The sequence below is a fragment of the Suricata suricatta genome, chromosome 15, assembly GCF_006229205.1.
Source record: "Suricata suricatta isolate VVHF042 chromosome 15, meerkat_22Aug2017_6uvM2_HiC, whole genome shotgun sequence".
In the NCBI taxonomy this organism is placed as follows: Eukaryota; Metazoa; Chordata; class Mammalia; order Carnivora; family Herpestidae; genus Suricata; species Suricata suricatta.
The window spans coordinates 43,759,023-43,785,634 of NC_043714.1; the positions used below are offsets into that span (position 1 = coordinate 43,759,023).

At 42.0% G+C, this 26,612-nt stretch overlaps 2 protein-coding genes across 3 annotated transcripts in view; one reads left to right on the forward strand and one right to left on the reverse strand.

The window, feature by feature from the left end:
- LOC115278829 (translation initiation factor IF-2-like) overlaps positions 1-26,612 on the forward strand; it is a 79,093-nt gene that overhangs the window by 28,395 nt on the left and 24,086 nt on the right. The gene's annotated exons all lie outside the window — the stretch shown is intronic.
- SNX31 (sorting nexin 31) overlaps positions 1-26,612 on the reverse strand; it is a 72,877-nt gene that overhangs the window by 13,370 nt on the left and 32,895 nt on the right. For both annotated transcript variants that reach the window (XM_029923392.1, XM_029923391.1), the window contains exons 6-10: positions 25,203-25,293; positions 24,161-24,248; positions 20,621-20,690; positions 10,130-10,222; positions 5,865-6,068 (exon numbers count right to left, since the gene is read on the reverse strand). In XM_029923392.1, coding sequence (XP_029779252.1) covers positions 5,865-6,068; positions 10,130-10,222; positions 20,621-20,690; positions 24,161-24,248; positions 25,203-25,293 — 546 coding nt within the window. The remainder of the gene's footprint in view (positions 1-5,864; positions 6,069-10,129; positions 10,223-20,620; positions 20,691-24,160; positions 24,249-25,202; positions 25,294-26,612) is intronic.

Genomic DNA, 26,612 nt, shown 5'->3' on the forward strand with positions numbered 1-26,612 from the left:
GGGGGTCGTGACGAGTGGTTCCTGGTAGAAGAAATAACAAGTGCGAATGCACTGAGGCAGAGGGGACCTGGCACACTGGAGATGTGGCAAGGGATCGAGTGTGGCCAGAGCACCGGCGGCAAGGCACGTAGGGCCGTGAGGGAAGAGGCAGCGTGAGGCCAGGTCCTGAAAGCTCTGTCGAGGGAGCAGCTCTGATGTTTGCTGTACAGCATCTGTCCCTCTTTCGCCTCGTAATGGAGTCTCAGATGCCTCTGGGAAAACCTCTCCTCTATCACGGCCATCGAGGTAGGACTGTCAGGGAATGTTGCCCTCCTGGAGGGGGACACAGACTCCCCAAGTTCAGGCCAATTGGACAAATACTCTCTATGCCCCTTATTTGATTCCAGAGTGAAGAGATCCAAAGACAGGTCCTGGTAAAGAATTCCCATTTCCTAGAAACATTGAGTTCCTTTGGTTCTTGACTTTCCAAGCCTCTGCTTCAGCCTTGCCTTTAAACCAGTGGGTTTTCACATATCCCTCCAGTAAATTCCTTTTTTTCCCCACTGGAGTCAGAAGTGTTGGTTTCTATTGCTGGCCGCTAAAGAGCCCTAGCTGTTACAGGTTTTATAAGCTAAGTTAAGGAGTCTGAACTTCATCTTGAAGGCAGCAGGCATGCATGAACAGATTTTAAAAGCTGGATAATAACACAGATTTATATTTTTGAAATATTGAGCTGAGAGCATCAGGGTAAAATATGAACTGAAACAGCTGTTTCCAGACACTGAGCAACAGATACTCCAGGACTGTCAACCCAAGGAGGAGAAAAACACATGAGGTGAGCCCTATAGTCACCCAGCTCACTGCCTGGAGGAGTTTCCAGAATGCAGTGCAGGGAAGGGGACTCAAACTGAGCCCACAGGTCTTGCCGAGTTGAGGAGAAGGAGATAAAGGTTGGAAGTAGAGTTTAGAATTTGTGGGGAAAAGGACCAAAGACAAGGACTGATAACAGAGAGAGAGCTCCTGAGAGCTCTATTCAGATCTTTGGCTGAGTAATGATCTGTGTGTGTGTGTGTGTGTGTGGAGAGGACCCTCCTACACAGCGGGTGGCTATCTAAAATGGAGCAGACTATTTGGAAAACAGCGTAGAAGTTCCTCACAAAGGTAAACATAGACTTACCACTGTGGTACTAGCAATTCCACTCCTAAATCATATACTCAAGAGAAATGGGAACCTACGTCCAAATAAAAACTTATACACAAATGTTCATAGCAACGGAACTCACAACAACCAAAAGATAAAAACAACCCAAATGTCCATTAATGAATGAATGAATAAACAAAATTTGGTATAGCCATATAACTTGATATTATTTGGCCATGGAAAGGATAAAGTGTTGATACATGCTAGGATAAGGGTAAACCATGGAAATATTATGCTAAGTAAAGGAAGCTGGTCATAAAGATCATACGTGATTCCATGAATAATGAAAAATGTTCAGGGGCACCTAGGTGCTTCAGTAGGCTAAGTGGCCAACTCTTGATTTCAGCTCAGGTTATGATCTTGTGGCTTGTGAGATCAAGCCTCACATCAGGTTCTGTGCTGACAGTGTGGAGCCTGCTTGGGACTTTCTCTCTCCATCTCTCTCTGCCCCTTCCCTACTCATGTGCATGCATGTGCATTCTCTCTCTCTCTCAAAATAAATAAATAAACTTAAAAATAATGATGAAATATTCAGAATGGGTCAATCTATCAAGATAAGTAGTGGCTTCTTAGGGCTGGTAGGAATGGGGGATACAGATGTGAGCTCAGGGGTCAGGGGGCTTCTTTTTGAGGTGATGAAAATGTTCTAAATTTGACTGTGGTGATGGATGTGAAACTCTGTGAATGTACTAAATGCCCCTGAACTGTACACTTTATATAAGTGAGTTGCATGGTATGTAGATTATATCTTGGTAAAGCTGTTACAAAGGAACACAATGACTGTGTGGTACTAGTGAGGGATAGACACATACATCATGGAATACAATAGAGAATCCCGAAATAAGTCCACACAAATATGCCCAACTGATATCCGACCACGTTGCAAAAGCAATTCAGTTAAAGGACAGCTTTTGCAGCAAATGGTGTCAGAGCAAGTGCACTTACACAGGCAGAAAAGGGAACGTGGTTCTGAGTTTCACACCTTCTCTGGAAACTAACTCAGACTGAGTCATGGACTTAAATGTATGACCTATAACTCTACAACCTTTCGGGAAAAAAACTCTAAGAAAAAATCTTCAGGATCTAGGGTTTGGCAAAGAGTTCTTAGACTTGACACTAAAAAGCACAGTCTATCAAAGGAAAAACTGATGAATTAGACTTCATCAAATTAAAAACGTTGGCTCTGCAAAAGTCCCTGTTAAGAGGATGAAAAACTACAGAGTGAGAGAAAATATTTGCAGGCCACATATCCAACAAAAGACTAGTATCTATACTGTAGGATATACTCTCAAAACAACAGTAAAACAGAAAACACAACTCAATTAGAAAATAGGCAAAAGAAATGTAAAAAAATTTCACCAAAGAAAATATACAGATAGCAAACAAGCACATGAAAAGATGGTCAACATTATCAGCCATGAGGGAAATGCAAATGCAAATCACAGTGAAATATTGCACACTAAAATAAAACCAGTGACATCAAATGCTGATGAGAAGGCAGAGAAACAAGACTGTTCATATATTACTGGTGGGACTGTAAATTAGCACAGCCGACCTTGGAAACAGTTTAGTCTTGAAAAACTAAACATGCAACTTCCATATAACCCAGCAATTGTACTCCTGAGTATTTATGCCAGAGAGATGGAGATCTGTGCTCCAAAACATATATATGAATATTTACAGGAGTTTTATCCATAATAGCTAAAAACTGGAAACAACCAGATATATCTTATTGGGTGAGTAGTCAAATAAATCTTGTCCATTCCATACCATGCAATACTGCTAGGCAATAAAAAGAAACAAACTACTGATATATACAACAATCTGGATGAATTACCAAAGGATTATGCTGAGTGAAGAAAAGCCAGTCCTAAAGGCTACGTACCATATGACTCCATTTATAAAACATTTTTAAGGGAATCAATTGCTTGTTTTTGTTTATATTTTTACATCCTAAATATAGTCAATTCTTATTATTCACAGTAGTCACGTTCTACAAAGTCACTGTGAACACTGCAATACTGAACATCGTTGCTCTAGGGGAAACACAGGGTTAGGTTCCTGCAAATCTGTAGCTACGACATTTTCATCCACTGGTCAATACATGACTGTGTTTTATGAGTGTTTCCGTTTTTTAACAATTAGTTTTATTGGGATATAATTGACATAAAAAATTGAACATGTTTAATAGATGCAATTTAATGACATATTTGTCATTAATTTGGATGTATGTGTATAGTAATGAAACCATCACCACAATCAAGGTAATGAATATATCCCATCACCTCCAAAGTTTTACATAACACTCCTGAAGTCACATAATTATAGAAATGGCAAACAGATTAGTGGTTTGTTGGGGCTAAGGAGAGGTGTGGCAAGAGAAAGTGGGTAGAGCTATAAAAGACCAATGTGCAGGGTTCTTGTGATCATGAAAATGTTCCAACCCTTGACTGTATCCATGGCAATGTTCTGGTGTTGATACTGTACTATAGTTTTGTAAGACGTAACAACTGGAGAAAAGTGGGGTAAGACATACAGGATCTCTGTACCATTTCTTACAACTGCATGCAGACCTACAATTACATCAAAATTAAAAGTTTAACTAAAAAGATTCAACTGCTTAAAATCAAAAATAATTATGGGACACCTGGGTGGCTCAATCGGTTAAGTGTCTGACTTCAGCTCAGATCATGATCTCATGGTTTGTGGGTTCAACCCTGCATTGGGCTCTGTGCTGACAGCTCAGAGCCTGGAGCCTGCTTCAGATTCTGTGCCTCCCTCTCTCTCTGCCCCTCCCCTGTTCACACTTGGTCTCTTTCTTTCTCTCTCAAAAATAAACATTAAAAAATTTTTTTAAATAAAAGCAAAAATAATTATAATGTAGCATGAGGTTATATACACATGTCAAAATAAAGTATGACAATAAATACCACAAAAGGGAAAATAAAAGTAGACTGTTGTAAGGTTTTTATACTTTGTGAAGTGGCATAATAATTAAAAATAGAATGTAATAAGTAAAAGAAGTACTTTATAAGTTCTAAAATAACCATAAGTAAATGAAAACATATAGTTTAAAAAGTGGTATATAGGGGCGCCTGGGTGGCTTAGTCGGTTAAGCATCTGACTTCAGCTCAGGTCATGATCTCACAGTTTGTGGGTTCGAGCCCTGCCGTCAGGCTCTATGCTGACAGCTCAGAGCCTGGAGCCTGCTTTGGAGAGAGCCTCCCTCTCTCTCTGCCCCTGCTCCACTCATTCTCTGTTTCTATCTCAATAATAAATTAACATAAAAAAATTTTTAAAGTGGTATATAAGGATTTATAAAATACTTAGTTTTATCAGAAGGCAGGAAAAGAGGGAAAAAATGCATAAAACTCAAAGAAACAAATTCACAGTTACAGTTACAGTTGAAGGTGTTAACATTCTTCTTCTCTCAATAACTGATAGAGCAAGTAGGAAATATATAAACAGACAGGTGATCTGAACACTATCAACTGCTTGATCTAATTGACACTCCTAGAATATTCCACCCAATTGTGGCAGAATACACATACACACTCTTTTCAAATGTACATGGAACATTTACCAAGATAGATCAGATTTGGAGCCATAAAAACAAGTTCCCATCAATTTAAAAGACTGAAATCATTATGTTGATAATGTCAAGACGGCTGGTTTGACATTTAGCGGGTGGTGGCAGAAGTCCTGTTTACCAAGATGGCGAACAGGAGGAAGATCTCTAGGAAGGGGTGAGTCTGGTTCGGGGAAAGGCTGAGTTTGAGATGCCTGGGGGACAGCTGGTGAAGATGTCCAGAAGGCATTAGAAAATACTGGACCTTGGGACAGGGATGTATAATTGATTGCAGAGAAGACATAGAGGAAAGATGGAAATGGAACCCCAGGAGCAGCCAGCACTTCAGAAGGGCTCAGAGGATGAGGCAGCCCACAAAAATAGAGGAGGCAGGAGATGGAATTTTGAGAAGGAAGAAATGGTTGACAACATCAAATGCCACCGAGAGGTCTAGGATTGTGCTGGCTAAAAATCCCCATGGATTCAGCAACTGGGGGTCACAGTTGCTCTAATAGTATTTAACCTCTAGTCGTTTAACCTAGTTTCCTGTGTAAAGGGGATAATCCCACTCAGCTCACTGAGTTATTGCGAGAATTGAATTAAATACTAGATGTGGCACATCTGGGAGAGCACCTGGTACACAGTAGGCACCCAGTAAATCTGATGGTAGTGTTTCTTCTGGGAGGAAATGGCGATGTAAGTATGCTGCCAGGGATCCTTTACCTTCGGAAGAGAAGAGCTCTGCTGGTCAGCACCAGCTTCTGAGGGTAAAGCTCTTGTCAGTACTGAGTTTACAGTGAGTATTCAATAAACAGCAGCCATTGTTTCTTTAGGCCGCCTTACTAGAGCCACCCTTCAGGCAGTAGAGAAGCCTGTTGTTGCAAAGTGGGAGATGGGTGTCTCTACTGCTAGGGATGGGACCCTTGCACCAGACAATTGACAGATTTTACCTTAGGTGATGCTTCATATGGCTTAGATGCCGGTCCATTCAAGAGAGTGATACAAATGGCACACCCACCTCCCTAGTGCCAACTTTGTCACCCAAAAACACTAGGATCCTTAAACTATGGGCAGAGACTTGAAATCATGGGGAAGGCCAAGTGCCAAGGTACTTACTAGGAACGTGACCTGCCAGCACTTGACTCTGCTCATCTGGAAAATGATTTCCTGGGTCTGGTTATCAGGCAGGGTTAAGCAGCAGTGGATCTCATCATTGCCAACAGAAAGGACAGCCCCACAGCCCGGTTCTGGGTAGTCACAGGTACAGGGGTCCAGCTGCAGGCATCCATAGTGCCGTACCTCCTGGGACAGCTCCAAAAACTGCTCGGGGTGAGTGCGGGGGCGGGTAGGAAGAAGAAAAGAGGACTTGAAAAAGGTACCAACCTCATGTCAGAGGCCACTGCCATTCTAGTAGATCACATGGAACTGAGTCACCGTGAAAGCGCCCTTTTCTTCTGGGTGATACGAATGAAGACCGTGTCCCCTGTGCTCCCTGACATAAGGCCTGGGGAAGTTCACATGTGTCCTGCCAGAGCTGGACCCATTCCTGCCTTGTGCACCGCTGTGTCTCTGCTCCTGCTGTGGGGCTTGGTACATAGTGGGAGTGAAAACATTCAGGGAATGAAAGATGGAGAAGAACAGAGTGAACTGAATGAAGGAGGAGATAGGATTCTATCTCAGCAGGTTACATTAGCAAAATACACAAAATGTGTATATGTAAAATGCTATGGAAGCGCCTGGCTGGTTCAGTCAATAGAGCATGCAATTCTTGATCTCACGGTCTTAAGTTCAAGCCCCATATTGGGTGTGGAGCCTCCTTAAAAATGATGCTGTTTGTTTGTTTGTTTGTTTTTTAATGAAACTGAGGTCTATGTAGGAAGAACATAGTCAATTTTTACAGTCTGCTCTATATGATGAATGTATGAATTGTCAGAGGAAGAGATTTTGCAAATGGCAATGAGAGTTGGTCTGCTTTCTAAGTAAAGGCAGCGCCAAAGTATCAAGGGAATGCCTTCATGTGACTTTTAAGGTTAGGCTTTTCCTCTGCTTTTGACTTGGCTTAAGGACAGAAAATAGTGCAGTTCATATGTGGGGTCCAGGCACCCTGTCCTGACATCATCTATTCCTGGGTCTTGTCACTTTTGTAACGAAGTGTTATTATTAACTACTGCTTTTAACTAAGCTGACATTAGCTTGGGGACCTCTCTCTACCTTGTTCTTCCAGCTCTCCCCAGGATCCTGCTAGATGTTGTGTGAGCCATGCATTCAGAAAAATCGGTTCTCACTTTAACACATGGTCAGATCAGAAAGATCACTCAGTGACAACCTGGCCCTTTCCAGATCCTTTTTTGAAGGAGGGCCAAGTCCTTTCAAGGACGACCTGCAGCACTCCCTGATAAGGTGAAACGTGCTGAGACGTGCTGAGACATGAGGGATGGCGGACAGTTAGAACAAGGCAGCAGAGGTACTTGAGGCTCCTGTCACTTCCAGCCACACTTCTCATACCAGCTCATTGTGCTGCAGCCCACGTATTCGACCTAGAAGCTGCATGAAGTTGCCAGGTCTCCTCCCGTTGGGTCAGCGGGGAATCGGGGAATCAGGAATCGTTGGAAATGACAGGTCCCGAGTAGATGCTTTGCGCGAAGGGGTGGGGCAGGGGTGGAGTTATCTTGCCGCAGAGCATAAAGAGTAGTTTCAAGCTCTTGCTACAACAGTTACTTATTTATTACATGATACCAAACCTTTATTGTTTGGTAACACGTTTAAAAACTTTTTTTATAATCAACTCTTAGCTGCAATCTTCTAAAAGAGCGAAAACATTTAAGTGAAACTCCACAGGCTGCCTGGGTGGCTCAGTTGGTTAAGCATCCGACTCTTGATTTTGACTCAAATCATGATCTCATGGTTAGTGAGTCTGAGCCTCGCATGGAGCCTGCTTAGGATTCTCTCTCTCCCTCTCTCTCTTTCTCTCTCTCCCTTCTCCCTTCTCTCAAAATAAATATATTAAAAAAAGAAAGTTAAAATCCATTTCTCTAGAAAGTCAGTGATGAATAAGTAACTCATTCCAATACCTGTTGGGATTTGTCATTCAACAAGCAGGTGATGTTACTGACTTTATGAAAATGAAGAGAGAGAAATCTGCAAGGATTAGTTTTTTATAGAAAATTAGTTTTTTTAAAGAAGCTTACACCTGAAAAAGATCATTTAACATACGAAACTGCAGAAGGTATGTTCCCATATTTTCATTTAGCTCGAGGGTTGGCAACCTTTTCTGTAAACAGTCATGTAGTAAACATTGTCAGTTCTGTGGCTGTATGGTCTCCATTGGAACTACTTGCCCCAACAATTCTAGCACAAACAACAGCCTTAGACAGTGCAAAAAGGAATGAGCATGGCTGTGTGCCAATAAAACTTCATTTACAGACACAGTGGTCTTGGGCTGCAGTCTATGATTTAAATCAACTGATTCCTCCTTTAAATTATTTCCACTCATTTTCAACTCCAGGTTTTCTTGCACATGTACATAAAGTAAAGCAATCGTTGTTAACATGCTGGCTCTATCAGCAGGAGAAGAACATCACAAACACTTACATGCCAGTTTTACATCAGTATCCTTAGATGCTTCAAGAGCGTATCAGTTAAATTCATTTGAATCATGGTTCAGGTTTTTTTTTCCATCTAATCCATGCACTCAAAGTAAACTTTTATTTTTTTTAAAGTTTATTAATGCTTTTACTTATTTTTGAGAGAAAAAGATGGAGCACAAGTTGGGGAGGGAGAGAGAGAGGGAGACACAGAATTGGAAGCAGGCTCCAGGCTCTGAGCTGTGAGCACAGAGCCTGATGTGGGGCTCGAACCCATGAACTATGAGATCATGACCTGAGCTGAAGTCAGACATTTAAGCAACTGAGCCACCCAAGTGACAATATTGGTACTAAATTATTAAGTTAAAAAGTTAATGGAACAGAAATGCACTTAGAATCTCTAATTGTATCCAATGTAGTCAATATATCCAATTATATCCAAATAGCCTAGCCTTCAAAATAAACACTATACAAATACACAGAGAAAGTGAACTTCGAAATTTTTGTGACAAAGTTGAGGTGGAATACCAAGGAAGAAAAATATTAAATCATGGCAGAATGTGCTTTTTCCTTTTTGTTTTTATCCTGCCTTTCAATACAATTTTCAAAATATCTGAGCTTTTGAAGAATTACTTTCTATAGCAATGTGGGTATAAATGAGTCCTCTAAATGTTATTTGCACTTTGTCTGAACTCAGTGAGTGAATGTTGGCAAAGTGGTGAACACTGGCAAAGCCTAGAGAATAAAGAAGACAACACAATGAAGCAGGGTCTATTTCTTCTGTTAAAATATGCCTTGTTTGTCAGACTTATCTCTCTGCTTGGGAGCAGGAGGAGTGTAAGTTGGTACCATTTTTATGGTAGCTTTAAAAAACAGACTTTTAGGGGTGCCTCGGTGGCTCAGTCAGTTGAGCGTTGGACTTCAGCTTGGGTCATTATCTTGTGGTTCGTGGGTTTGAGCCCCTTTTGGGGCTCTGTTCTGGCAGCTCGGAGCCTGGAACCTGTTTCAATTCTGTCACCTTCTCTCTGTGTTCCTCCCCTGCTTGTGCTCTGTCTCTCTCAAAACTAAATGAACATTAAAAAACTGTTTAGGGGTGCCTGGGTGGCTCAGTCAGTTAAGCGGCCAGCTTCGGCTCAGGTCATGATCTCAGGGTTCATGGGTTCGAGCTGTGCTAACCACTAGCTCAGAGCCTGGAGCCTGCTTTGCATTCTGTGTCTCCCTCTCTCTGACCCTCCCCTGCTCACACTGTCTCTCTCTGTCTCTCAAAAATAAATTTAAAAAAACATATTAAAAAAAGACTTTTAGAAATATGTTCTAAGAAATAATGGAACACGTACTCAAAGACAGAGGATACCAGCCGCAGTGCTCAGGGACCTTCAGCCAGGAATTGTACCAGGTGTTGAGAACACACAGGGTATGTTTAAATTAGACACAGTCCTGGGCCTCATGGTGCTCGCTGCCAAAGTGATTTATAGCAGTGAATGCTGAAAATAACCTGATTTCCAATAGTAAGAAATTGTAGCTAAATGGTAACTATAAAACTCAATGCTCTGTGGTCATTAAAAAGAATGCAGAGGGTCTATATGAGCTTGGCAAAGGATTCACCACAATATATTGTCTGTATTTTTCAGAATCTTTAAATAATAGAGTCAGAAAAATTAATGGTGGTATTCTCATTTTTTAAAAGCACCCCATGGTTAGTAGTTGATGGGTTTATAAATTAAGAAACAGCTCAATTCCAATATGTTTCTTTAACTCCCCTCCAAGGGATTTCTCTTGGTACAACATTTGATTCACCTTTGTTTGGTTGTTTTCTTTCTGGAGGGCCTCTAATTTCTGCCTCTGCGCCTGTGTGGGTTTGGCCCATTCTTGTTCAATGTCCTGTAGTGCCTTAAAATGACAGAATTTGTAAGATTAGCAACCGTAGCATCAGTGAGCTAATCTGACAAAAACACACTCATGCATGAAAGGCTATAAAAACAGACCCGACTGGACATATATAAGGATTTAGCATGTTATAAAGCTGACTGTTAAATTAGTGGGTGGAGGAAGAGATTGTTCAATGGTTTGGGGACAGCTGGTTGACTTGGGGAAGAAAAAAGTTAGCCTCCTTTCCCACACCACCCAATCAAATAATCCAAAAAAAGATTTAAATGTTAAAAAAAAAAAAAAGATTCAGGAAAAAAAATCTGATGTTGAGGTAAGGATTATATTTTTAAGATACAAAATCAAAATGTCATAATAAAGGAATATAAATTACATGAAAATATAAAACTTCTGTGCATAGAAACCGTCAAGAACAAAACTAAGAAGTACATGGCAAACCAGAGAATGAGTGCATCAGATGTAGAAAAGAGTTGATATTTATATAAAGCAATAGGAAAAATGTAAACCTCCCCACCAAGAAAATGGACAAAGAATATGAATCAGCAATTGACAAAAAGGAATTACAAATTACACATCTATATTCAACCTCACTAGCAATCAATAATTTTTTCTTGCCTCTCAACTTGGCAAAGACTATATATATATATTTATAGGGCTGAGGAGAATTTGGGGAAACCAGAAATTCCATGTAGAGTTGATGAGATTTAAGTTGGTACAACCAGCCTGTGTTGCTTTTATGTATCATGCTTTAAAAAAGTTTTCCATTAGTCTTCAGTTAGCCTGTTAACCCCTCAAGGGAAAACCTTGAGTCCTTCACCGCAGCCTATCTTATCCAAGGTCTTACATACAGCAAACATTCCATAATTTTTTGCCAGTAGTCAGGCACTTATTTATACCTTAGTCTGAATGTAAGTCTATGTGTTCCATTCCTCAGTGATTTTGGTTATGCCTTAGCTCCATAAGGGGAATGAAAAGATGAGTAAAGTTTTGATTTTGATATGTAGGTTGGGGGGAAAGGAAATGGGTTTAGAGAGGAGAAGAAAAATAACAAATATTTGCTGAGAACCTGTTTTAGAGAGGTTTTCTCATCTTTCCAAATTATCTGTGAATAGGAACATTCCTCCCATCCTACAGATGGGTAAATTGAGGTCCAGAGAGGTTATGGCTTTCAAGACAACCCAGCACATAAGTGGCAAGAGTTGGGTTAAATCCTTGATTTGGCCACTGTACCCTCCTATCTGTGCCCAAGCTGATGAATTGTGAGTATGTAGGCAGTTACCCATGCCAAGGCTTTCTCCTGGTCACCAAATTTTCTCAAAACTGGACATAGACACCATGCCAGAATGTAATCAACATGAGTATGAAAAACAGAACACCTTCCCTTTCCTGAATTGCACTTGATGTTAGCGTCCTATAAGGGATGTTATTACAGGGCAGTGATATCAAAGAGAAAGTATAGGGAAATAAAGAAGGTAAACAGCAATCACGACAGTAAGTACTAACTGAAGACATGCCATGTGCCATTAGGGGACCTGGGACTCTCAGATACAGAGATTTAAATGTCCTACATCAGCAGGAACAGAACTGCCTTTGTTTCACTACCTTTGAAAAGATTTGACTCTGATTATGGGCTCACGAGTCATCAAGAACATCTGAAAAAGTACCTCACTCTAACAGTGAGAGAGTCCAATTCAGACAAATGGCTCTACTCAAAGATCAGCTATGGAGGCTTATGCAGAACCTAATTTTTAAAATCAAGTGAAGTCACCTAAGCCATGGGTTTCATGCACTTCAGTCACACACGCCCCAGCACCCCCTGAAGTGGTAGCAGTGGGAAATGGGGAGCAAGGCATCCTGGGCTCCAGCTGGTTGAGGCATGGCAGAGCAAGGCCAGGGCTGTGTGAACAGACCAGGCCATGTGCAAGGGCACCAGGCTGTGACCGTCTGGGGGAGCTAATGGTCAGCCCGTGCTCCCTTCACCAAGCCATGGGCCCCAGTACAGGGTTAGCCTGCCTGGAACGAGGGACACCTTGTTCTAATCTGCACAAAGTTACCATACAGGCCAGTGGTGCTGAAATGCAGGCCCGGAACTGACCAAGTGTCAATAATTATTAGAAGATTCAGAAATTTATATATTTGTATACAATATTCTATTTTGTTATTGGTACTCAAATTTTAAAAACAGAAGAAAGGAAACACAGTTGGGAATCTATGTGGCTCCTGGGACACCATGGGGCACAGCTGCTTTAGAAAAATCAAAACGGTGTCCCTTAATAGATAATTATGATGACACTGTTATTTATAAGAAGAACTAATAAGAACTTTCTGAATTAATTTTTTTTAAGGATGACTGCTTCTCACACATTCACAGTTCCTAAGCTCCCAGGACAGTCTCTGCCCTGGCCCATTCAGAGTCTAGTTCGGCAAATATGTACGTAAATGGTATTTACAGGCTAGGTGAGAAGGGCCCATAATGGAAGGAATAAACAAATATCACAGGAGCAGAGAGAGAGGAAGGCATTTTCTTTCAAGGAAAGCTGAGAAAAGTTTCCCCAAAGAGGCAGCAGTTACGATCCTGACTCTCCGGAGCTGACTTCTTGGTACCTCCACTTGGATTCTGTGAATAATAATAATGATGATCATGGCACAGATTATAACAACAACCATAATTTTTTTGAAGACTTTGCAGGCAAAGAGCTATGTTTTGAATAACAGTCTATCAAAGCTGAGAGAAAACTTAGAAACCGTTCATTCAGTGTCATTGCTTAACAGGGGACATTGTAGTTCCAGGTGCAGAAGGGTGAAACGGCAGGCCCCAGATCACACAGAGAGACAGCCAATGACAGAGCAAGGGAGAGAATGCATTTTTGAAACTGTGATCCAATGTGCTTCCCGAGAAGCAGAGGAAACACTGTTCTCTGGCCATTTTTCTCTGGCTTACAACTCCTTGGTGAAGGCAGATACAATTCCAACGGTGATGCTGACAGTCCCCACTTCTCACAACTAGGCCGGAAGGACTATTTCCCACCAGAACAATATGAGAATTAGGTGATGCATTCTCCACCAAGGACGGGATATCAAATAGACCAGATGCAACTAATAACGCCCTATAATAGCAAGGCTATGACACCAACAACCTTGGTAAACATTTAAAATGGTACATTATGGTCCAATTCACACAACGTGGGTTTAATTACACTGAGTGTGATTATACATGGATCAAAGTATGACATGAAAGGAACTCAAAACTAGCCATTAAACTAAAATAGTGAACACGGCACATACAATAAGTGGTATTTTGATTGGCCTCCTTAGAATTTAGGAGAGCTTTGAGAAGATGGATTGCCTTGGCCTCTTAAAAAGTCATGTAAGGAGGAATGGTCAATCAGGCTGTGACTCCTTATCTGACACACTGGCTGCCAGGCTCCATGTGTCTGCTCAGTCACACACCCAGGCGCCTCGCCCTGGGCTGAAAAAGCCAAGGTCCCTGTATTGGAGCTGGTGGTCTAGTGGGGGAGATAAAGACATAAATGATGTTCTCCCTTGTCAAATTGAAGATATCATGGATTCTGATGCCATAATTTTGTGAGACACTAAGGAGAAACACTGCCAGTTAAATTATGACATGGGGCCTTGTGATAGTTGTGCATGGTGCATGAACCGGCCATGCCGGCCTTCCCCAGCTGGTAATTGCTTTTATTTCTTCTGAGTCATCTGGTGATTTGTCTTGCCTTCAGCTGTTCTTCTTGGCCTGTGCTAGGAAATCCTTTTGCATAGAGCTTCATAAAAAACCGAGCAGTTTCCTCTCGCTGGGCATGTAAAGCACCTGGTTGTTGCTTTACAAGACACTTTGGAGGTGTGGTCATTTCTTGCTTTATGAATATAAAAAGGAAAACTGCCACTCTGTCTTTGCCTTTCTGTGTAAGTGATAACTCCCGTTCCATGAAGAATCATAGTGTACGGAGTGGCAGCGGGCTGGAGAGGCAGGAGAACTGAGGTGGGGGGTAACTGGAGAGGTTTCCAGAGGCAGGTGCATCTGTGACCGTCGCACCATGTAGCAGAACCTAAACACGGAGTCAGAGAAGGGAAAGGAGGCCAGGGCGCCTGTGTGGCTCAGTTGATTAAGAGTCTAACTTTGGCTCAGGCCGTGATCTTGTGGTTCGTGTGTTTGAGCCCTGCATCAGGCTCTTTGCTGACAGCTCAGGGCCTGGAGCCTGCCTCAGATTCTGTGTCTCCCTCTCTCTGCCCCTGCCCTGCTCATGCTCTGTTTCTCAAAAATAAATAAACCTTAAAAAATATTAAAGGAAAAAACAATAAAGGAAAAAAGGCCAAACTCTAAAGGTACTTTCTGGAGGCTCGTGGATAGGGGTAGGCAGGACCACCAACATAATCTGCAGGGCCTAATGCAAAATGAAAATGTGAGATCTCTTGTTCCAAAAGTAAGAATTTAAAGATGGCGACAGCAGAGTATTAAACAATTGTGGCGTCCTTCTGAGAAGGCTATGTGCCCAGGAAGCAGGCCAACAAGTATGCTACTTGTTGGCTCAGGTGAAAAGAAGATTACGCTAAAATGAGATGGGACCACATGTGGCTTTAGATTATCAGGGACATCCTTTCTAGACTCATGTAAACTGGCCCAGATGATGGAGTGTCTGTTGGAAAACTCAGAGAGATTATTAAAATGAAGTAGAGTTTTTTTTCTTTCTAAATCCTATTTCTTAAAAAATTTTTTCCTGTAGTAAGATATATATTACATTTATCATTTTAACCATTTTTAAGTGTACAATTCAGTGCCAGTAAAAACATCCGTGAGGTGGGTGGCCAGGATGCACCATGCGGCACTGCAGGGCTACCTCAAGAAACAAGCCAAAGCACACATGGTGGAGAATCCCAAATATCACTACGAGTAGGGAAATAAAATAACCAAAGGCAAAACAAGAGAGACCAAGGGACACAATTAAAAGAACTCTTCCTGAACGAATAAGCCCTAGACAGTCAATGAGCCTCCTTTAATATAGCAATACTCACAGGTGCAGAGCCCATAACAAGCTTTGACAAAAGACAGAAAGCTAGCCAAAATGATGAAACGGAAGAACTCTCCTCTAAAGAAATTCCAGGAAGAAGTCACAGCTACAGAATTAGTCAAAACAGATATAGGCAACATAACTGAGCAAGAATTTAGAACAACTGTCATAATATTAATCGCAGGCCTTGAAAAAGGCATGGAAAACATCAGAGAAGCTATTGCTATAAAGACTATGGACCTTAAAAATAGTTATGATGAATTTAAAAATGCTATAAATGAGGTGCATAATAAAATGGAGGCGGCCACTGCATGGATTGAAGATGCAGAGAGGAGAATAGGTGAATTAGAAGACACAATTATAGAAAAAGTGAAAGCCAAGAAAAAGAGAGATAAACTGATCCAGAAGCACAAGAATTAGAGAACTGAGTGATACAATCAAACTGAACAATATCTGTATCATAGGAATTCCTGAAGAAGAAGAAGGGGAGAAAGAGGCTGAAGGGGTACTTGAACAAATTATAGCTGAGAATTTTTCCCATCTAGGGAAGGAAATAGACACTGAAATCCAAAAGGCACAAAGAACACCCCTCAGATGTAACTGGAATAGATCTTCTGCACCACATATCATAGTGAAACTGGCAAAATATAAGGATAAAGAGAGAATTCTGAAAGCAGCTGGGGATAAAAGTGCCCTCACATACAAAGGTACAAAGGAAGACACGTCAGGGTTGTTGCAGACCTATCTAGTGAAACTTGGCAGGTCAGAAAGGAATGGCAGAAAATCTTCAATGTGATGAACAGAAAAAATATGCAGCCATGAATGCTTTATCCAGCAAGCTTGTCATTCAGAATAGAAGGAGAGATAAAGATTTTCCCAAATAAATAAAAATTGAAAGAATTCATCGCCACTAAATCAGCCCTACAAGAAATCCTAAGGGGGACCCTCTGAGGGAAATGTTGCAAGGAACACAAGGTACCAGAGACACCACTACAGGCATCAATCCTACAGAGAACACAATGATTCTAAACCCATATTTTTCAATAACACTGAATGTAAATGGACTAAATGCTCCAATCAAAAGAATAGGGTAGCATAATGGATAAAAAACCAAAACCCATCTATTTGCTGTCTATAAGAGACTCATTTTAGACTTGAGGACACCTTCAGATATAAGAGGATGGAGAAATATCTATCATGCAACTAGAAGTCAAAAGAAAATCGGAGTAGCCATACTTATATTGAACAAACTGGACTTTAAAGTAAAGGCAGTAACAAGAGATGAACAGTGCACTATATAATAATCACAGGGTCTATCCATCAGGAAGAGCTAATAATTATAAACATATACGCACCAAATTCAGAAGCACCCAAATGCATAAAACAATTTATCACAAACAGAAACAATCTTATTGATAAGAATGTGCTAATTGCAGAGGACGTTAATACTCTACTTACAGCAATGGATAGATCAACTAGACAGAAAATCACTAAAGAAAAATTGGACCTGAACAACAAATTGGAACAGATGGATTTGACAGATATATTTAGAAAACTATATCCTGAGGCAATGGAATTCACTTTCTTCTCAAGTGCACATGGCACATTCTCCAAGATAGACCACATACTGGGTCATAAAACAGCCCTCCATAAATACAAAAGAATTGAGATCATACCATGCCCACTTTCAGATTGCAATGCTATGAAACTTGAAATCAACCACAGGAAAAAGTGTGGAAAACCTCCAAAAATGTGGAGGTTAAAGAACACCCCTACTCAAGAATGATTGGGCCAATCAGGCAATTAGAGAAGAAATTTAAAAATATATGGAAACAAGTGAAAATAAAAATACAACAATCCAAACTCTTTGGGATGCAGCAAAGGCAGTCCTAAGAGGAAAGAATATTGCAATCCAGGCCTATTTCAACAAACAAGAAAAAAAAAAGCGCAAATACGAAATCTAACAGCGCACCTAACTAGATGGGGAGCAGCAAGAGAATCCCAAAACCAGCAGAAGAAAAGAAATAATAAAGACCAGAGATGAAATAAATAACATAGAATCCAGAAAAATAGTTGAACAAATCAATGAAACCAAGAGTTGGTTTTTTGAAAAAAATAAACAAAGTTGATAAACCTCTAGCCACGCTTCTCAAAAAGAGGAGAACACCCAAATAGACCAAATCCCGAATGAAAATGGATCTATTACAACCAATTCCTCAGAAATACAAGCAATCATCAGGAAATACTATGAAAAACTATATGCCAAAAAACTGGACAACCTAGAAGAAATGGACAAATTCCTAAACACACATGCACTACCAAAATTCAAATGGGAAGAGATAGAAAATCTGAACAGACCCATAACCAGTGAAGAAATTGAATCAGTTGTCAAAATTCTCCTAACAAATAAGAGCCCTGGGCTAGAGGGCTTCTCTGGGGAATTCTACCAGACATTTAAAGCAGAGTTAATACCCATTATTTTCAAGTTATTCCAAAAAATAGAAATAGAAAGAAAACTTCCAGACTCATTCTACAAAGCCAGCATCACTTTGATTCCCAAACTGGATGGAGACCCAGCAAAAAAAAGAGTACAGGTCAATATCCTTGATGAATACAGATGCAAAAATCCTCAACAAGATACTAGCAAATCGAATTTAACAGCATATAAAAAGAATTATCCATTATGATCAAGTGGGATTCATTCCTGGGTTACAGGGCTGGTTTAATATTTACAAATCCATCAATGTGATACATCATATTAACAAAAGAAAAGATAAAACCCATATGATCCTATTGATAGATGCAGAAAAAAGCATTAGACAAAATACAGCATCCTTTCTTAAAAAAACCCTCGAGAAAGTTGGGATGGAAGGAACTTAAGCATCATAAAGCCATTTGTGAGAAGCCCACAGCTAATATTATCCTCAGTGGGGAAAAACTGAGAGCTTTCCCCCTGAGATCAGGAACACGACAGGGGTGTCCACTCTCACCACTGTTGTTTAACATAGAGCTGGAAGTCCTAGCCTCAACAATCAGACAACAAAAGGAAATAAAAGGCATCAGAATTGGCAAAGTTGAAGTCAAACTAACTTTTCACAGATGACATGATACTCTACATGGAAAAGCCAACCTCTTCCACCAGAAGCCTACTAGAACTGATCCATGAATTCAGCAAAGTCACAGGGTACAAAATCAATGTACAGAAATTGGTTGCATTTTTATACACCAATAATGAAGCAACAGAAAGAGAAATCAAGAAACTGATCCCATTCACAATCACAAAAAAAACCCATAAAATACCTAGGAATGAACCTAATCAAAGATGATGAAATGCTATAGAAAGCTTATAATACAAATATGATGAAAACTATAGAAAGCTTATGAAGGAAATTGAAGAAGGCACAAAGTAATGGAAAAACATTCCATGGTCATGGATCAGAAGAATAAACATTGTTAAAATGTCATTGTTACCCAAAGCAATTTACACATTCAATGCAATCCCAATCAAAATTGCACCAGCATTCTTCCAAAGCTAGAAAAACTACCCTAAAATTCGTATGGAACCACAAAAGACCCAAATAGCCAAAGTAATATTGAAGAAGAAAACCAAAATGGGAGGCATCACAATCCCAGACTTTCGCCTCTACTACAAAGCTGTCATCATCACGACAGTATGGTATTGGCACAAAAACAGACACATAGACCAATGAAATAGAATAGAAAACCCAGAGCTGGGCCCCCAAATATATGGCCAATTAATCTTTGACAAAGCAGGAAAGAGTATCCAATGGAAAAAAGACAGCCTCTTTAGCAGGCGGTGCTGGGAGAACTGGACAGCAACATGCAGAAGAATGAAACTAGACCACTTTCTTAAACCACACACAAAAATAAACTCAAAATGGCTGAAGGACCTGAATGTGAGAAAAGAAACCACCAAACCCTAGAGGAGAAAGCAGAAACAGCCTCCTTGACCTCAACTGCAGCAATTTCTTACTTGCCACAGCCCCAAAGACAAGGGAATCAAGAGCAAAAATGAACTATTGGGACCTCATCAAGATAAAAAGCTTCTGCATGGCAAAGGAGACAATCAAGAAAACTAATAGGCAACTGACAGAATGGGGAAAGATAGTTGCAAATGACTTACCAGATAAAGGGCTAGTAACCAAAATCTACAAGGAACTCACCAAACTCCACATCCAAAAAATGAATAATCCAGTGACGAAATGGGCAGAAGACATAAAGACACAGTTCTCCAAAAAGGACATCCAGATGGCCAACAGACACATGAAATGATGCTCAGCATCACTCATCATCAGGGAAATACAAATCAAAAGATAGCACCTCATGCCGGTCAGAGTGACTAAAATGAACAAATAAAGAGACTACAGATGCTGGCGAGGGTGTGGAGAGACGGACACCCTCCTACACTGTTGGTGGGAATGTAAACTGGTGCAGCTGCTCTGGAAAACAGTGTGGATGTTCCTCAAAAAATTAACAGTAGAATTCCCCTATAACCCAGCAATAGCACTGCTAGGAATTTACCCAAAGGATACAGGAGTGCTGATGCACAGGGGCACATGAACTCCAGTGTTCATAGCAGCACTTTCAACAATAGTCAAATCATGGAAAGAGCCTAAATGTCCATCAACTGATGAATGGATCAAAGAAGATGCGATATATATACATATATATATATGTATATATATATACACATATATATATATATATATATATATATACACACACACACACACACACACACACAATGGAGTATTACATGGCAATGAGAAAGAATGAAACTTGGCCATTCATAGCAACATGGATGGACCTTGAGGGTGTCATGCTAAGTGAAATAAGTCAGGCAGAGAAGGACAGATACCATATGTTTTCACTCATGAGTATAACAGAAGAAACTTAACAGAGGACCGTGGGGGAGCAAAAGGGGGAAAATCATTGGGGAGAGGGAGGGAGGCAAACCATGAGAGACTCTTAAATACTCAGAACAAACTGAGGGCTGATGGGGAGGGAGAGAGAAGAAGGGTAGTGATGGGCATGGAGGAGGGCACTTGTGGGGATGAGCACTGGGTGTTATATGGAAACCAACTTGACAATAAACTATAAAAGAAAAAAACATTCATAAAGTTTCATAACCATCAACACTCTCTTATACCTACCTTTTAAGCATCCCTACCAAAAATTCTATACCCATTAACCCACCTAGTCCCTAATAACTTCTATTGTACTTTCTGTCTCTGTGAATTTGCCTCTTCTAGGTATGGAGGTAGAATTGCTAACTATTACAAAATTTTTTAAATGGTTTTCATCCCAAATGGCCAGTAACATATGGTGTTTTGAGAGAGTCCTTGATCACCCTTACCTGCATATGGATCAAATCTACGGCTGCCGGGCAGTCCATCAGCATAGAGTCAAGGGATGGGTCCATGTACCTGTGTAATTCAGGAGCATTAAGTTCATTCATATGACACGCCTAATGGGCACACCTGGGAGCATGCGCTCTCTGAGGTGGTGGCCCCCTATGCTTTAAACGAGCCCCCACTGGGGACCTGGGTGGCTCAGTTAGGTAAGCATCTGACTTCAGCTCAGGCCCATGAGTTTGAGCCCCATGTTGGGCTCTCTGCTGTCAGCACTGACCCTCTGCCCCCTCTCTCTTCCCCCTTCCCACTCCTCTTTCAAAAATAAATAACATTAAAAAATATTTAAACAAGCCTCCCCCTTTCTAAAAGCCCTCTACTCACCCAGCTTTTGGTTTGTCCCTCCACCTCTTCTGTCTCCTACTTTTTTCACACTGTAAGCTCCTGCCTAGTGGGTTCCCAGAGTAAGATGCTGAATAAAGCCGTCAGAGAATGGCTGACGGCCCCGTTCACACTCGCCCCGCTGTCGGTCCCCAAGTGCACATCCCCTCTCCTCACCCTGCGGTACCTGGTGTGGGCATCGCCCTGGACCCACATCTGCATCACTGCCTTGTCCCAGGCTGCTCCCCTCTGTCACCTGAACTGCTCCCTTTGTCAGGCCCTCTGCATTAGCCCTGTCCCCTCAATCCCAGGCTCTGCATTCTAACCAGAGGACTGTCTGAGTAGCCTGTGGACTACTCAGGTGTTAGATCATTCATCTTGCTCCTTTCCATGGCCCGTCGGGGGCCACCTCACTTTCATTTCCAGCTCCGTCTCTCACCCACCTCCCTGGCTCGCACTGTACATTCCAACCATGTTTTCTCTCCTCTCCTCAGCCTCTATCCCTGACTTATCTGCCTCTCCTGGAATCCTCATGCCCCTCCTTTGGTCCTCACTCCCCATGGTTTTCACTCCATCCTCTACGCTTCCTTAGCACCCTGAAGCCCTCCTGACTGCTGTTCTCATCAAGTTGATCTTGGTGCCAAATACGTAGGGGCTACGCCCTATATGGAATTGCCATTCTGCACCTTTGCAAAGTGACTTACAAACAGCAGGGCTCCCTGTCTGTCTAAGGGGCCCAGAATCACCAGGACAAACTGAAATCATAGTTACTGTATAAGCACAGGAGCTGCTAAGAATTAATAGAGACGGTAGGAAAGGGTGCACTACAGCTGGTCCAAACCAGTCTGGAGGCAGAGATAAGGAGAATCTGTGCACTTACGAGTGTGTAGTTAAGAGACCAAAGGGATTGGCATGGACTAGGAAAGGATGAAAATGGTACTTGAAGATCACCTTCCTCCTGGGGGGCGAGGGGGGAAAAGCATGCCCAGTTATAGCCGCCTTAGCTCATTTGCCCATGCAGCATACACACCCCATTCTCTGTGACTGACCATAGCACCTGTTGCATCAGAGCTAGAGTGCCCCCAGACCCAGCTCACACTGGGGCGCTGAGAGGCCAAGGCAGCCTACCCCTGGTCTGGAAGGAACCATAATTGGAAAGATGCACCAGAGAATTCACAGACAGAGAAAAAGCCCTAAAGCTCTGGCTAGGCTTTGCTACAATGCCTCACCTGCTGGGAATCCCACAGCTCCCAGCAGCCACGCTGGCCTCCCTGCTCCCACTCAGACTTTTCCTGGACAGATGACCTGGTACCTTCAGGATTCTACTCCAGGCTCTCCCACTCGGGTGACCTGACCCTCACTTCCAACAACTGGAGAGGGACCTCCTTTCTTCCCAGTTCCCATAAGCAAAGGCCATCTGCCTGGATCCAAGATGCAGGCGATGTCTGTGAATGACATTTTATCTTACTCTGATGATCTAGAATATACCTATTTATTTTCTTTTTTTAAGTTTTATTTATTTATTTATTTATTTTGAGAAAAAGAATGCAATATATGAACATGGAAAGGGCAGAGAGAGAGAGAGGGAGTGAGAGAATCTCAAGCAGGCTCTGTACTTGTCAGTGCAGAGCCCAACACGGGGCTCGATCTCAGGAACCACAAGATCATGACCTGAGCTGAAACCAAGAGTCAGAAGCTTAACTGACTGAGCCACCCAGGCGCCCCTAGAATATACCTATTAAATGAAGACCTGGGCAAAACCCAATTTCCAATTAAGGCTTTAAGGTAAGGGACAGAGTCCTCATGTCTCCTTTGATCTCAAGTTCTCCGGAGAGCCCATGAGCATAGCAGTCTAACTTCCCAGGGATTTCTGCTGTTATTGTTATTATCATTATTATCTTCAATATAACAGTAAGAAACAAGACCAAAATTTATTGAGCATGTGAGATTACTTTATTTAACCCACCCCCCCCACTGATCGTATGAGGTAAATAAACTCTTGTTATTATTCCCATTTTCCTGAGGCTTAGTGAGTCTGAGTAACTTGGCTAAGGTTATTCAGCTCCACAGTGAGTTGGCTGGGATTTAGATTCACATACTCTGATCCCAGGAACAACCATGCTCAGCCACTTGTTACACTAAGCAGCTTCCAGAAGAACAGCTACTCTAGAAACAGATGGAACTGCTAAGGGTTTTTCCTTTCCCTCTTTTTAGGGTTCCATCCCACAGATTTTGACAGTTTCTCAGAATACTTTTGAACAGCAGTATATGAACTTCTGGCCCTGCCAGGAATGTCCTTCCAAAATTCAAAACCACAGACTGGAGCTCTAAACAAGGCATCATGAGGTCAAGATAACCGCTATTCCTAGATTTCAAAATACCTTTCCTTAATACTTCTGTGCTCAGATTACAGAATAGCTGGGCTGAGAGAGAGAGTAAACCAAAGAAGCAATCCAATACAACCATGGTCATAAACCCTGGAGACTAGGGGCTTTAGGATACATGTGGGGCAGGGGAAGTGTCCTGCTTCTTGGTATTTTCTGTTTGTTGGCCCTCCAAAGGGCTTCTTATTTCTGAGGGAAAGGATAGTATTTTGCAGCATGTTCAATCAGTCTAGGAATATGGCTGGCCCTAGTTTATATGCATTTATTATTGAAATCCTTTGAGGAATGTAAGCCCAATACTAAAGAGTTCAAATTCACTGCAAGTTGGCAGAGTCCACCCTTTGCCTTCAGGGAACACCACAGTGCAACAGATGAATAGCACCTGTTTGTAATCATCAACAAATTCCTTCAATTAGTACAGGGGATAATCCATTCCAAAGCAAGCCCATGATCTGCCCTTTCCCATATTCCCTACTTTGATCTCCACCCCAACAGCACTTGCTTTTCAAGACTTACCTTCATGGCCACCGTCTTCATGACAATAATATCCTTCAAGTACTTACTGGAGACCAGTGGAAGTTATCTTCCATATCCTATTCTTTAGGACAAATATTCTGGTTCATTCCCCCACTCTCCCTTCCTTACTGCTTTCCTCTCAAACTTCTACAAGCTCTGGTCCCTCTCTAGCTGTTAGGTTGTGAGCTAATAAGGTGAGACTGACAAATTCTCAATAGGAATCAAAAACATCCTCAAATACATACCGTCACCACAAATGCTTACCACTTCCTGAGTCCAACCCTGCAGTTTTCCACACCAGCGCTTCTAAGACTCACATAAGGGAGTTCGAAGTCCACCAGTTTTTTCATGACTAAAGAAAAGAGAAAGGGAGTCTTCCTGGTTGAAACAGCACAAATAGTTTACATACAGAGGCTTTGAAACGAGAAAATAAAGTGTCGCCATTGGAAAGAATAAAATCACAATAATAGTATTCTCTTGTATTTGTAGGCAATTTTTAACTTTCTGAAATTCATCCCAATGATAAATAGCACTTCATCCTCATAAAATAGCTGCACCTTTGGTAGGGGGTATTTTCCACTGTGATACAGATGAAGAAACTGAGGTCCAGAGAGATCTAATGCATTTGCCAGCACACCACAGATCTTAGTGGTCAAGCCAAAACACAAAGCCCGTAACACCCCACTCAAAACCACTTCCCTGCAGCTTCTTGAGAACATATGTAAACTGCATTCAGATAATTGATACCATTTCACAACTAAATAATTTGTACTATCTAGATATGCACTGTAGAGAAAAAGCAAAAGCTATGTGGCCCTTACTGTCATCTTTCAGTAACTCATTACTTTTTTTTAAGAATCTGAGAACTTATTTACGGCATCCACGTTTTATAGCAAACATTCCTTAACTAGGAGAAATGATAGTGTCCTGACATTGGGAGTCCAGCACTCCATTTAGGAGGGAGTTGTGGCATGGCTGGTGGCCAGCCGCCAGGCCACAAGGGTAAAGGTGAGACAGACGTTAGGACTAGGACCAGGGCAGGCATGAGGGGAAGTGCAGTTCCCAGAAAGGACCTGACACCTTGCTATGGTCCATGCTAGCTCTCTGGAGTGGCTCCTCCCCAGCTCACCCTGCACACAGAACACAACCTCCCACCCCCAACTTTTTTGATCTAGGGGCTGAGAACAGTAGTAGGGAACACGCACTGCCCCTACTCGGCTGTATCTCCTGTGTCCCCTGGGCTGAGCCCCTGCCCACATCTGCCCAACCCCGTCTCCCGGCTGCCCTGCCCTCCTCCTTTCCTTACCAGAGAGCTTGCCCTCTTTGCAAAACCGAATGAGAAATAAGCCGAAGTAGCTCAAGAGCTCCTGACACAGTCCAATTTTGTGTGACACCACCTGTAGGAATAAACAAAGACAAGAAGGGCGAGGGGAGTGTTAGAAGTGTCCGCCATGCTTACAGTGATATGCAGAATTTGAAATTGCCCATAAACATCAATAAAAAGTGTTCTAATGGGCTGCAAACATTAAAAGTAATCTTTTCCAGGGGCACTTGGATGGCTCAGTTGGTTAAGCGTCCAACTCTTGGTTTCAGCGCAGATCAAGATCTAATGGTTTTGTGGGTTCAAAACCTATATCAGGCTATGAGCTGGGAACTCAGAGTCTGCTTAGGATTCTCTGTCTCTCTGTCTCTGTCTCTCTCTCTGCCTCTCCCCCACTTGCACCATCTCTGCCTCTCTCAAAAATAAAAACTTGAAATAAAAAGAGAATCTTTTCTGAATCTAAAAATGATAAAACTAATTTTAGAAAACTCATAAATTAAAAAAACTAGAGCGAAGAAAAGAAAAACCAGCTCCAGCACAATGGACACGGACTGGCCTCCCCTGAGGTTGGCTGTCCCATCTGGGACAGGGATGTGTCTCCCAGATAGTTTGGTCATTACAGTCCACTGGAGGGCAGCGACCATTTCCCACGAACGTCTGTCCTTCTGTGATCTCTGCCCCTGGGGCCCTCACGCCTATTTACCTTCCAAAGGGCTAGATTCTCAAACAATGGGAGAAGGGACGTTCCCCGCCACTTGGCAGGCATATAAAAAGTACACAAGCCACTGTCCACCTTTGCCACCCCAGGCCTGCTTCCGTCTGACGTCTCCTGTGACGGTCAAGTCTAATTTACATGGCGTTTGCTCAGTGAAACCTTGGATCCCAGGCACAGACTGCTCTCATTTCATATTCCGTCCTGACCTTTACATCAAACAGCTTTCATTTCAAACATCAATGGTTTCATTTCTACCAGTGGGTCATGCAGCTGTTAAGGTCATCATGTTTTATATTCACTCACCTTCCCTCAACAGGAATGTCCATGCTACCACAGATTTTCCCCTTTCTCACCCACCCACATCCCCCTCCCCCCATTTAAGGCTGGGCTCCAGAGCAACTTCTTTGCTTGCACACTCTGAATTCACTAGATCACCTCTGAAACACTGGAGGATTTCACCTCCACAGCCGGGGGTGTGAGCTGATGCTTTAACCATGGCTCCAGGTTCTCAAGGTGGCAGTGGCACAAATACCAAGCTCAGATGGGCACTCTTCCTGCCAGAGATCTGTAAATTACCTCATGAGACAGTCTTATTAGGTGGATGGTATGAGTGGGTGTTCTCGGCGTAGCTTTGAAAATAAAGAGCCTGGGAACGTTTTACGACATTCACTAAAGGCTGA